The sequence below is a fragment of the Gregarina niphandrodes genome (genome assembly GCF_000223845.1).
Source record: "Gregarina niphandrodes unplaced genomic scaffold scaffold00037, whole genome shotgun sequence".
Lineage (NCBI taxonomy): Eukaryota > Apicomplexa > Conoidasida > Eugregarinorida > Gregarinidae > Gregarina > Gregarina niphandrodes.
In genome coordinates this window covers 103,554-115,793 of record NW_011645806.1, presented here as the reverse complement: position 1 = coordinate 115,793, position 12,240 = coordinate 103,554, and the positions used below count along the sequence as shown (strand labels likewise).

General features: G+C 59.1%; 6 protein-coding genes across 6 annotated transcripts; 1 reads left to right on the top strand and 5 right to left on the bottom strand.

Moving 5' to 3' along the window:
* Positions 1-358: 358 nt before the first annotated feature.
* On the bottom strand, positions 359-1,327 carry GNI_138920 (putative eukaryotic translation initiation factor 2 alpha subunit; the record flags this gene model as incomplete). Its single annotated transcript, XM_011134213.1, has 1 exon — positions 359-1,327. The coding sequence occupies one exon, from the start codon at positions 1,325-1,327 to the stop codon at positions 359-361; it is 969 nt and encodes a 322-aa protein (XP_011132515.1).
* Positions 1,328-1,406: 79 nt separating this feature from the next.
* Positions 1,407-2,750, bottom strand: GNI_138910 (hypothetical protein; the record flags this gene model as incomplete). Its single annotated transcript, XM_011134212.1, has 1 exon — positions 1,407-2,750. The coding sequence occupies one exon, from the start codon at positions 2,748-2,750 to the stop codon at positions 1,407-1,409; it is 1,344 nt and encodes a 447-aa protein (XP_011132514.1).
* Positions 2,751-3,094: 344 nt separating this feature from the next.
* Positions 3,095-3,559, bottom strand: GNI_138900 (hypothetical protein; the record flags this gene model as incomplete). Its single annotated transcript, XM_011134211.1, has 1 exon — positions 3,095-3,559. The coding sequence occupies one exon, from the start codon at positions 3,557-3,559 to the stop codon at positions 3,095-3,097; it is 465 nt and encodes a 154-aa protein (XP_011132513.1).
* A 386-nt stretch (positions 3,560-3,945) lies between these two features.
* On the bottom strand, positions 3,946-10,251 carry GNI_138890 (hypothetical protein; the record flags this gene model as incomplete). Its single annotated transcript, XM_011134210.1, has 1 exon — positions 3,946-10,251. One exon carries the CDS (start codon positions 10,249-10,251, stop codon positions 3,946-3,948), a length of 6,306 nt encoding a protein of 2,101 aa, XP_011132512.1.
* Positions 10,252-10,261: 10 nt separating this feature from the next.
* GNI_138880 (hypothetical protein) lies at positions 10,262-10,609 on the top strand (the record flags this gene model as incomplete). Its single annotated transcript, XM_011134209.1, has 1 exon — positions 10,262-10,609. The coding sequence occupies one exon, from the start codon at positions 10,262-10,264 to the stop codon at positions 10,607-10,609; it is 348 nt and encodes a 115-aa protein (XP_011132511.1).
* Positions 10,610-11,482: 873 nt separating this feature from the next.
* Positions 11,483-12,076, bottom strand: GNI_138870 (hypothetical protein; the record flags this gene model as incomplete). The annotated part of the gene is made up of 1 exon (XM_011134208.1): positions 11,483-12,076. One exon carries the CDS (start codon positions 12,074-12,076, stop codon positions 11,483-11,485), a length of 594 nt encoding a protein of 197 aa, XP_011132510.1.
* Between the last annotated feature and the right edge of the window lie 164 nt (positions 12,077-12,240).

Sequence of the window (12,240 nt, the reverse complement as noted above, 5' to 3'; positions counted from 1 at the left end):
CGGCGGGGGACGTCCCCCTTCCTTTTTGACTCAATCAATTCCCACTTTATTTTGACTGCACGACAAAATTCTGGTTCGCATCTCAAAATCGTCACACCTGTTCAGAATCGAGGATCGGAGTCATTGAAGCAAGAACGGGTCTAGCAACGCCTTTGACTCGCTCGGTGTCTTTGTCGTGGGTGACAACCAGGCTGTTTTTGAAGACCACCTTTTCGTCGAAGCCTGGCGGGCGTAGCCTGGACGGCATGGCGTGGATGCGTTGGAGTGGGTCAGCGAAGGGGTTAGCTGAGTTGATCATGGTTGGAAGAGCAGACCAGAGCAGAGTACGATGCAGAAGTGGACTGTGAAGCTAACTTACTCATGCTGTGGAGGGGTTTCCGTCTTCCTCTTCTTCTTCCTCTTCTTCTTCTTCCTCTTCCTCTTCTTCTTCTTCTTCGTCCTCATCATCAGAGTCTTCCTCGCTGGACGTTTCCGAGCCTTCCCCCTTGAGGTCTTCTTCTTCATCAGCGCCGAAGACGACCAGTCCCCCCTGCTGTTTAAATTCGCCGCCAGGTGTTTGTTCCATATATTCCTTGATGAGATCTAGTGCGCGTTGTACACGATCCAGGCCTTCCTGTTTATCATTGGTTTGCGCAATGACACTGTAGAGGGGGCTAGCGATGAGGTGGATTTTGAGACTGAATTTCTCGGTGGTCTCAAAGAACTGTTCCGCATTGATCAGCGCCTCCTTGACGGCGTTAACACCCTTATGTCCGGTGCAGGAACAATGGATGCGCGCTCGGATTTTGACGACTTGGGGTGCGAAGCGTGGTCCGATGTCTTCGACCACTGCCTTTATAATATCCTCGGGACAGTCGATGCCAGCAAACGCCTCCTGTGGGTTCTCCATTGCTACTTTGAAACCTTCATACGCATGTCCATATTTCTTGTACAACGGCCAAATCGCCACTTCGTTCAACTTTTGCACATCCATACCCAACTTGGACGCCACTTGTCGCACCGTTAATTGCACACGCTTCGCATTCGAAAACCGATGCTCCGCCGCCCCTATGTCTTCTGGCGACACACGCTTCTTACTCAAATCCACATACCCCTTCTCCGCGTCCACACGCACCACCGTCACTACCTCTTGACGACCCACCTTTATCAATTTGTGAATCGAACGAAAACGACGCTTAGACAATTCATTCGGCAAAATCAACCCCTCCATTCCACCGTACTCCAACAACGATACGTACGCTCCCATCGTCGCCTCCAAACGTAATACCTTCACAACCACCGAGTCACCCGGCTTCGGAAACTCCTTCTCATAGAACCGACTCTCCATTTTATTACCACCAAAAAATCCGCTACCCCTCAGCTCTCTTCCCCAACTCCAACCTACTCAACTCCGTCAACACCACAACTCAGCTCAGCACTCGTTTCCGCAGCACCTCTACCCGTCGCCGCATCTCCTCCAGCTCGCGCTCTTTGCGCCGCCGCTCGTCCAAAACCTGTTGGTGCCGCGCCTCCAGCAACACGCGCTGTCCTTCTCGCTCCCGCCGCGTTCGCTCTAAAATCGAGACCAGCGATGGAATCTGGAATCGCACGCGCTCCAACCGCCCGAACGGCGAACCCGTTTCCGCCGTCCGCCCGTACGAACAAACCGCGTCGTCCTTCGGCCACGAGCAACTCTCCAACCCGGCATTCCGCTCCCCCAATCGCCGTCCGCCAGACTCAGGCGCGGGCGTCGGGAACGGCGGGTATCGCACAAAGTGCTGCGGCGGCGTTAGACTCGTCTCCTCCACCCACGCCAAAGATGGCGGCGGCGACACACGCTCCGTCGAAAAGAACCCAGTGGCCCGTCCAGCCTCCGCTTCCGGCCGCGGTGCCGGCTCAGCCTCCAGTCGTGATTGAAAAGCCTCCGTCCTCAGCGCTCCAGAGTCTTGTGTTCCAGACCTCCACTCCAGCCCAGAGACGTCTGCTGCGCTGAGAGAGCCCAACGGCGGTAGAGCAAGGACGACCCGGTCCAACGGCGACAGAACCGGGTCTTCAGGCGGCAGGACCCGGTCCTCGGGCGGCAGGACCCGGTCCTCGGGCGGCAGGACCCGGTCCTCGGGCGGCAGGACCCGGTCCCCAGGCGGCAGGTCGTCGACTTGCCGTTCGCAGGGCACCGAGCTGGACGAGGAAGACTGGATGGAAAAAGCGTCACTCCCGTCCACAAAACAGTTACCCTCCGCAGAGTAAAAAGGCGCAAGCAGCGCGCGACTGCCTTCCGAAACCTCTGCCCGTGCACCGCCCTCTCCGCGCGGCGAGCGCTTTTCTGCGGTCGGCAGGCGCCCAAGGCTCCGGCGCCGGCGCCGTGAGACGCTGCTACGGGCCTCCGAGGGCTCTGAGTGGTGTCCCGCAGCCGCCTCTCGGACCAGACCCGCCCCTCGGGCCAGACCTGCATCTAGGTCCACCTCCAGGCCGGGCGCACTGCCGGAGTCGAGCCAGGCGCCATCCAGCATCGCGTTCTGTTCCATAATGGTCGACTCCAGTGCCTCAATGCGCGACAGGATCGACGTCGCCGCGTCGAACGCATTCCGCTCGCTCCGCGCCTGGTCGCTTGCGCTCCGCGCCTGCTCGCCTGCACTCAGCGTCTGTTCGCTTGCACCAAACTCCGTCTGTGTTTCTTGGCTGGAATGGTACGGCGGGTGCGACTGCCACGGAGCCGACCCGGGCTTGCGGCGGCCTGCTACGCCACGGGTGGTTATTTGCTCTTGCGCCATTCCACACACGCGTGTGCAACGCCCAAGACCTCGAAACTACGCGACATACCACACGCGTGTGCAACGGATGCGTGTGCTACAGATGCGTGAGCGGACGCACTCGTGTGCAACAGATACGTGGGCGAGCAGATGCGTCCGCAAACGGAACGGACGGCGCTGCCGCAAGAGGCAGCGTCGCCCACCATTCTTCCTCGATGGCTACGGCGCGACGGCAATGCCAGATATTCGCCAACTCTGTTCCGTAAGGGTGCTGAAAGGCATTAGTCATGAAGTCATTATATCGGGTCATGAAGGCATTGTATCCCCCCCCTCAAAGGCCCAGTGCAAACCCCCCCTAGTGCAACCTACTCAAGCAGCAGCCAGTCACTCGTAGTGTCGATGGCCAGCAATTTGAACCGTGACCAGCCGCCTTGAAGGCAGCCTCCGAGCATGAGTCCGTTCGGTCGCGGCGTCAGCAAGCAACGACGTGGCGCAAAACGACTCGTCTTCATACCCATGGCGCCCTGCAGGGTGGTGAGCACGTTCGGTTGCGCTGCGACTTGGTTCCACACCACGATGTAGGACTGCTCCGGCGCAAACGACAAGACGGCCGAGCCGTTATTCGCAAACGAAACGGCGGTCACCGCATCTATGAAACAAAACGTGCAGCACACAATTGGTGTAGGACTAGTACCAAGATTAGTGCCAGTAGAAAGACTAGCACCAAGACTAGTACCAGCACAAGTACCAGGACTAGTGCCAGGACTAGTACCAGGACTAGTACCAGTACCAGGACTAGTACCAGCACTAGTGTGTTGTGGGTGGAACATACGGGTGGAATATAGGGGGGTGGGTGCTCACTCTTGGAGTGCCGCATGGTTCTGCTCGACGCAGTAGATTGCAGACCAATAAGCAGAATGCTGCCATCGGCGCAGCCAGCCGCCACGCGTTGTGAGGTCTTGTCAAACGAAACGAATGGAACGGCCTTCGCCACTTCAAACAAAAAAGCTGCGGTGATCTTGACCAGCCGATTCCGGATCTTGGGCGTACCAGGATCAATCGCGCGCAGGGCTACATACTCGAGCACGAAGGGATTGATGACATAGTACACATTGGGGTCCCTACAGGCAGGTGAGACAAGTCTCGGACACGAAGTCTCCGACACAAGATTCCAACACGAGGTACGGAGCGGTGGCAGGGATGCGTGGGGTGTTTCTTACTTGAAGGCGAGTTTGCCTAGACATCGGATGCAGCACTTGAAGCAGTCGACGTTTGGGTTGCCGAGGTTGATGAGTGTGGAGGTGAGTGCTATGAGTTTAAGGGGTGCGAGTTGAGTGCATTGGTAGAGGAGCGAGGTGATCATGGGTGCGAGGTTCTCATCAACGCAGAAGTGGAGCCAGACGTTGTAATTGGTGTATTGGAATAGGGCGGCGTTTTCTGCGTTTTCTGTGGCGGCTTGAGCGAGGACAGGGTCGGTCGCGGCGGGGTCGGCATCGAGGGTAGCGTCATAGCGACCGCGAAGCAGTTCGAGTCGGTTCTGGGTGCGGAGCGTCTTGACCATCTCTACCTCGAGCGCGCGTGCCTTGAGTGCCAACGGAGAGGGCTCCACGAAGCAACGCCGGATCACCAGGTGCGGGTCAGCGAACCACAGCTGCCGCCAGCGCCTTCCATGTGCCTCAAGCGTGTCCAATAGGACCTGCAACTTGAAACGCACAAACGGGTCCGTCACGGCCTTGCGCACTTTGGTCTCCATACGGTCCCCCGGCGTACCCGTGCTCGTCCATGAGTTCAACCACCGGTAAAACGACAACGGACCCGCCAGCACCCGTAATGTACACTCTCCCAGCACGTGCCGCGTTTGTAACATTAACTTGTCCGCCAGAGCCCTCCCGTCCACCAGTACCTTGCCGACTGACCGCCGAGGTTCCAGCCGCTGTCCCCCCTCCCCACGACTGGGTTGGGTGTCGAGGCGATGTCGGGGTTTGTGGCTGCCGGCCTCAGCGCTCTCCACGTAGTAGTTGAGGATGAGCAGGGTGTAGAAGCAGCTTTCGCAAAGCGTTGCTTGGTTGTTGAGGAAGGAGGAAGACGAGGCGAGCAGCGGCTTCGGGAGCCCGGGACAGAGTGGCTTGATCCAGAAACCTCGGAACTGCGCAAACTGTCGCAGATCGGGCGCACTCCGGTTAGTCGGCAACGACGCGCTCCGTGGGTTATCGCCACCGCTACGGTTGCGCGCATGCACGAGGCCGTCGTCCAATGTGCTGCTAGGTTTATTGGAACGTACCAGGGCCGCGCGGAGGACGGCCAGACAGGCCTTCATGGTCATGAGCAGCTCGGGATCCTCCAGGGCACGGGCCGAACGCAGCGCCGTCTGCTTCAAGATCTCGTTTGCCGTGGTCCGTGAGTACGCATTCCGCGAAGAGACTAGTTTGTGGCTGGCCAACATCATCACAGAATGTGTAGGCGCCGTCCCTAGACCGCGCAAACGCCGGTAACGCTTCGTATTATGCAACAAACACCGGTACAGGTACTGTCGACAACGACGTACCTCTGCCTGCAGCCACTTCTCTTTCCCCTCATCGTCTTCGCTCGTCAGCAAGTGCGTCTGCCAGGCCCAAACCACATCCGCACAGACTACCTGCCGGGTCAGAATCCACAAACTACTCGGTTCCGGCCTTGGGAAAGCGAGCTCCGGCACTGGTGCCGGCACAACCGCCGCAGGAAAATGCCTTGACGCACCCGGCGTGGGCAAAGACGCCCCAGACAGCACAGACATGCCCGCCTCCGGGGGGCTCGACGTCCCCGCCTCCGAAGGCGACCAAAGCCCCTCCGTCCCGTTGGACAGCATCTGAGCACTGTACTTCACTGGATCCGTGCCTGGGACCCTCAGTAACGAATGAACCGTCGTGCTTCCACCGGGATAACTCACGAATATGAGAGACAAGGGAAACAGTCGGTAAACCTGCGGAATAGTGATTCGCGAATTCTCTCCCAGCTTGGACAGTGTTGCGAGATCTTTGACAGAACCGTCCCAAGGGAAAAAGCAGCCGAGTATTATCGCCGCAGTCAGCATCTCAGATGTAGATAACTGTAAAACGTTAGAGGTCCGCAAATAATTCTCGCAAGGGATTTTCAGATCCTTCAGTCCAGCAAAAGTCAAAAGCCGATTCTGACCTGACCATGACATCTTCTGGCAAGCTGAGATTCCATTGATCCAACAAATGTCTAACCCTAAATTCGAAGCGATACTTTTTGGTGTCCGATTAAAGTCTGAAGTCGCAGAACTGGCCTCCAATCGCGCTCTCCATATCTGCAGCTGATTCTGCCACCGAGAGATAGTTATATAGGTGGTGCTAGAGTCTAAACAGCCCAGACGCGCTCCATTAAATCCATCGAACACGTGTGCGAAACCAGCGCGATCCGAAGTATATAGCGTTTTCGCCCAGGGACTGTATACAACTGCTTCCAGATTGGAGCTGAATCGATGTCCTAACGCTAGGAGAATGTGTAGGCGAACACTGGGATGGGGCGCATCCTCAAAACTATCGCCGGGCCCAAGAAACGCAGTCCCCAGAGATGCGGTGTTGTTCAAGCTCCGATGAACCACTTCGCATAGCACATACTCGCCCAGGCACGTCCCTGCTAAAAATAACGACTCACTCACTGCACTGCCTTTGTCCAGGAGTATGGTAACTGGGATCAAGTGGACGATAGGCTGGAAACCGCCGTCCATGGTCATATGCGCGGCCCAGGTGCGCCGATTGTGCAGCGTATCTTGCAACGGCTTTCGTATAATCTCGTTGAGACTGCTAAGAGAGTAGACGGCCAAGTACCCGTCGTCAAAGCCGGCTACCAAAACTCCCTCCTCCTTCAAGCAAAGCATACTTGTAGCAGGAGCCGCAGAAGGTATTCGGGCTTCCTCGCATACCCAGGAACCTTCTTCCCATAGTTGCTTGACTCTTCCTGAAGGAGTACGCCGCGCCGAGGAAACTCGCTTTGCCGTGTGGGTTCCTCCATCCATGCCCATGGTAGATCTCCGCCTATAAATACCATACGCGGTGGCGCCCGCCAGCGACCCTCCAGCTAACGAGCCGCCAGCCATTAGCGACCCGCCGCCTAGAGGTCGACCGTCTAGCGAACCACCTAGAGCTCTTCCGTACCTGTCTTGTGTCTCGAAATTTCGCCTTGACCGTGCGATTTGCCTCAAACGGCGTCGGTCTTTCCCGACCCCGACTGACCTCACTCCCGGGTCTGGCTCCATACTTTCGTCCGACCCATTACTAAGACCATTACTTATTCCATTACTTAAACAATTACTCAGGCCATTGCTCAGACCATTGCCCAGGCCATTGCTCAGTTCCCCGTCAAGTCGACCTCGCCGGACAGTCTGGTCATCCGTCAGTTTCGACTGGTGACTGGACTGGTCTTCGTCATCAATGGGGCCGCATTTGGTTGTGGAGTGCGCCTCCAGCAAACCGCGAGTATCACTCTCTCTGCGGCCAGCGGTATCGTCCGCAGTGGAGCCGGGCTCCACCGCTCCATAACCCTCAATCGAGGCATTCGAAACGGGGCCACTTGAAACGAGGTCCTCAGCTCCTTTCGGCCGTAATTTCCTAAACACAATCTCGTTCTGGCTCATACCGAAGCAGGCCACCACGGACGTACCCAGGTAACAAACGTCACTAGCTAAATACGGACAACTTCCACTAATACTACTGCTTATCCGACGTGTGCTTGCTCCTAAAAATACTTTGGGCCGAGTCGCTCTAGATAGTCGTGACTGACTCAATCGAGACTGACTAGCCCGCGACTCATTCCGATTGCTAGCATCCTGGTTGGCATCCGGGTTTGCGGCATCTTGACTGGCATTGTGGCTTGTAGTATTCCGGTCAGCATTCTGGTTGGCGGCGTCTGGATTGGTTGTCCAGCGGTGGGCAATCCAATGGCTGGCAATGCGGTGGCTGGCCATTCGTTGTAGTACACTGACTCTAGAGACAGTCCTGGAGCCGACGACCGTACTCTCGGTTGCAGGTAGCTCTGGCTTCGTGGCGAGTGCTCCCGTAGCGGCAGTTTGGTAGATGAGCAGCCGGTGTTTCCAGCTCCGCAACTGAACCAAGGTGAACTTCCGCTCCTCCAGTCCGGCTCCCTTACCGTCTCCCGGACCGTCTCCTGGACCCCCTGCTGGACTTCCGGCCAGTGCGGAGTCGACCACCCCGGCGGTTTGTGACCCCGTATGGTCGGCCGCTGTCCGGAGCCACTTACCCATGCGGCGAGGTGTCGCAGGCACCGGGACGGAGTGGCTGTTGCGGGCAAATTCGGCGTCTGGAAGGCAAGCCAACGCGACCGCTGGAAGGCCTTGCAATGTACCTTCGTCGACCCAGTAGCACTTCCCGTCCAGCGTCAGCACCAGAGTGCGCGCCGCCGTCTGCACCATTAGACTGCGCTCGCTGCCCCGCAGACTGGCGCCGTAGGCCACGCGCGTCTGCAACACGCGGTCCTTCGCCGCCTGGTCGCCCAAGGCCGCGCGACTTCTCGGACTGGCGCTGGGTTCCCGCACACTGGCACTCTGCTCTTGCGCATTCCGACTCGGCTCTTGCGCATCGGCCCCTCCGGCTCCGTTGACCCCTTCGGCCCCGCTGACCCCTCCCATCCCGCTGGCATCGGAGAGGTCCGCGCTGACGAGATCGGGTGTGGCGAGAGCGGTTTGCTGTGGCGGTTCTGTGTGTGCACGGAGTGCGTGGCACTTGAGTGCATGGCGGACGCGGAGACCGGTGGCATGCCAGTCGTGGAGTAGGTGCAGTTTATGGTCGCGGACGTGGAAGAGCAGAACACGTTCGTGGAGGACAAGGACGAATTGGGAGTTAACGAAGCCTGGGAAGATGCGTGCATCGCGTTCCTGGTCGCCTGCGTGCCAGACGTCACTCAGGCCGAATCGACGCGCCGCTACGGGGGCACGCGCTTCAACCCAGGTCGCTTGGCCGACCAACTCGGAACGACTCCAATGGTCGTACACGCCCACTCCAAAGTCCCACAGGTGCAGCTGCCCGTCCTCCGTAAATACCGCCAGCGATGGACCCGGGAAGATCGCACATGCCGCAACAGGCCGCCCCACCATCTCCTTGTACGCAGCCCCCTCCAGTCGTGACCGGTCGCTCGTGCTCCGCAGGTCTGTTTCCGAAGTCGTTTCTTTCTGCCACGCGGTCGCCGAGACCAGAGAATCGTCTGCGGCTAGAGACGGGTCGGCGGCCAGAGGCGGATCCGCGCCGTGGTAGTAGATGCGCAGCACCGCCTGCGCACTAACCATGTCCCACAAGACAAACATGTGCGGCGAGTCGAAGTAGACCACCAACCGCGACGCCAGCTCCGTCTCGCGCGCTGTCCGCGGCGGAGGGAGCGGGACGGTGGGTCCGTCGAGCATGAACGAGCTGAAACAGCGCCCGTCGTCGAGCGAAACGAGTGAGACTAAGACGTCAGAGGGCCGCATGTCGCCCAGACCTGTTGTCGTCTCAGCCGCAAACGCCTGCGAATCGAACCCCTCCGAACTCAATTCCTCAGGAACAAACACCTCCGAGCCGAACGCGTCCGACACCGCTGGTTCCGGTGGCTCAGACGCTCGCCCCCCGCCCTCCGAACTTTCACCTGCCTCCGAACCGCGCGCATCTGAACCACGCGCTTCTGAACGAGGCGCCTCCGAGCGAGTCGCCTCTTCCCTTTGACTTAGCGATGGTACACGCGACTGCGGACCAGACGCCCGACTCGCCACGTCCCGCAATGAACTAGGCCGCGTGGACCCGCGACTGCCCCACCGGCTGCTGCTGCCTACCGTCTGCTCAACCAGCGCCACGTACGGACTCGTCGAACACATGTACGTGTACGCCGACGGCACCAGCGTGATGTTGCTGATCGCTTTGTTCCACTTCAACGCAGTCAGCCACTCTAGACGAGGCCCAGGTACCCTAAGGCACTCACCCGTACCGTCCAACGCACCCGTGCCGTGAGACTCACCCGCGTCGGCGGACTCCACTGCAGGTTCCTCGGCTTCCGACCGCGCGCACACACACTCTGAGTCTTCGGGCCGGTCCGAGCCACTTGGACTCTCGGCAATGCGGCTGCTTGTATCGCTAGGCTGCGGCAAGCCATCGGCTCTGGGACTGCCATATCGGGCGCCAGATCCGGCCGGGGGGTCGCCGAATCTGACTCTGGAGTCGCCAAATTTCAAATCAGCGTCGCCAGATCTCATGTTGGGATCGCCAGATGCGGCGGCGGGGTCGCCAGATGCCGCATTGGGGTCCTCAGTCGCTGCCGGTTCGGGTTCGGGTTGCTTGGCTTTTGGTTGTTCTTCAGCGACGAGGTCTTCCGAGGCGGCGCCGTCGCAGAGTCGGTAGGACAGTAGGAGGCCAGAGTCCGTGGCGGCCAGGAGGAGCGTGGCGGAGTCCTGTGCCGTGGTGAGGGTGGCCTTTGTGACGGTGGTTAGACGGTGGGTGTGGGTGTGTGATAAGGTAGGGCAGGCAGCGCCAAGCGACATTATTTTTTTGATGGCCGTGGCAGTGGTAGATCCCGAGGTGAGCGCACAAGTGCAGGAGCTCTACAAGGACTCGCTCAAGAAGGCCAAGTCGTGTCTGAAAAAGGGCGACGTGGACGGGAGCGTGCAGCTCATGATCGAGTTCTTCGAACATACGGATCTCCTCGCGGAATACTTTCACCACCGCTCAGTCGAAGAAGTCAGCGAAGAAATGCTCGATCGCCTCGAACAAGCCCAGAGCGCCCTCGCTTCCGTCTTCGCCGAGTACCCAGATCGCGCTAAACTGTTCCTCACCAGACTCCGAGAAATTGTCGACATTGAGTTCGACGCATTCAAGGCCATGAAAGAACAACAGGCGTGACACCCAAGCGCGTGGCAGCAAACGTGCTACCGACAGGCATGTTCCTAGCAGCCTCGCGAAGCAATTCTACCCCTAATCGAAATCAACCAAGCTGCCTAAACCAACCACGTTGCAAGCGAGTGCAAATGTTCTCGAGCGAAAGCTCAACCTGCAAGTAAACTCCGCAAGGAGTGAACAAAGAATGGGAACCAACCCGGTCTCACGGCGGAGCCGGCACTCCCGCCTCAAGTTTTTGTTTACCACTCATGTGGTGCGAAACCTATATACGTGGTGCTGACCCTGTGGGCATTACAACCCGTGGGTGGCGGGCGGCGAGTCCCCTCTCTTGTCGTTCCACCCGTACCTGATCGTTCCCTAGGTATGTAATTCTGGCCTTAAGCGGGCTTGCTTGGATGTCTATGTCAAAAACGCAGTGGTCTATGGATGAATTGGGGGAAAAATTCTGATCAAGAGACCTGCCCAACATTTGGACCTATCCGCCATCCAAAAAGCCGAAGCAGCCAGAACGATGTGTCCCCTGCCTGTGTTCCGTCATCTGCTCGTTCAATATCACCGTCGAAATGACGCTCCTGTGTTCTCAGCACATTAGTTGCTTTCCTTTGTTCATAACTTATCGCGTCTCGCCCTTGGCGCTAGTGCCTATTCAATCCGGGTTCGGTCCTTGTGCTTGTTCGTACGCAGGCAGGTCAGTCCTCGGCAAGTGGTCGTCCAAGACGAAGTCCCCGTCCCGATTGGACCGTTCAGTCGCCGTGGTAAGTGGATACCCGGGGGCATTTACCCGCAAGCATTAACCCACGAGCAGTGACGACCTACCAACGTCAACTTACCTCTCTGCCTCTTGGCACCTTGTTCCCTGCCAGCACGGACACCTGATCACCAGCGGCCGGGTGGGAACATGGCTTGATGAATGGCGTCGGCGTGGACAATTTCGGGCACCTGCATCACAGGGGAGTTCGTGCCGTCGAGGTTGATGCGCTTCCAGGAAACGGGCGCGAGTTCGTTCGTGACTAGGCGTTTATTGGTGCTGAAGAGTTTGCGGCTCCGGTCGCCGATGGGGTAGAGCGTCAGCAATGGCACGTCCTGGTAGCCGAAGGCGCCCTGTCCATACGGCGGCTGGCCGTACGGCGGCTGACTCGGCGCTGAGGGGTTGTAGAATGGCGAAGAAGCCGGCACCTGGCTCGGCAGCCGCGACCCGGGCTGCACCAACGCCGCTCCCGGCGGCGCCCCGTAGACCGCCTGCGCGATGGCGCCCGGCGGCACCTCGCCTGCGGCCGTCCGCGTCAGCGGCTGCGACGCCAGCGCGCGCCCCGTGACCAGGCCCTGCGTGCGCCCGGTTTCGAACGCGCGACGTTCGGCTTGCTTCTGCTGCAGCACCCCCGCCAACTGCTCCAGTCGCTTCTGCGTCGGCGGCGCCTGTCCATACGCCGACTGTCCGTGGCCAGGCCGCTCAGACTGTCCGTTGCCCATCCCGCCGTGGCCATTGCCGGGGCCCGTCCCGCCGTTGCCCCCGCCGTTAGCGTTGCCGTAGGCGGAGTGGTGACTGGGCGGGTTGGAGTGATGGGAGCTGGACTGAGCGGCGGAGCGGTGGGAGGGTGCAGCGGGCGGGAGTTCCTCGGTGCGGCGTTGCCATT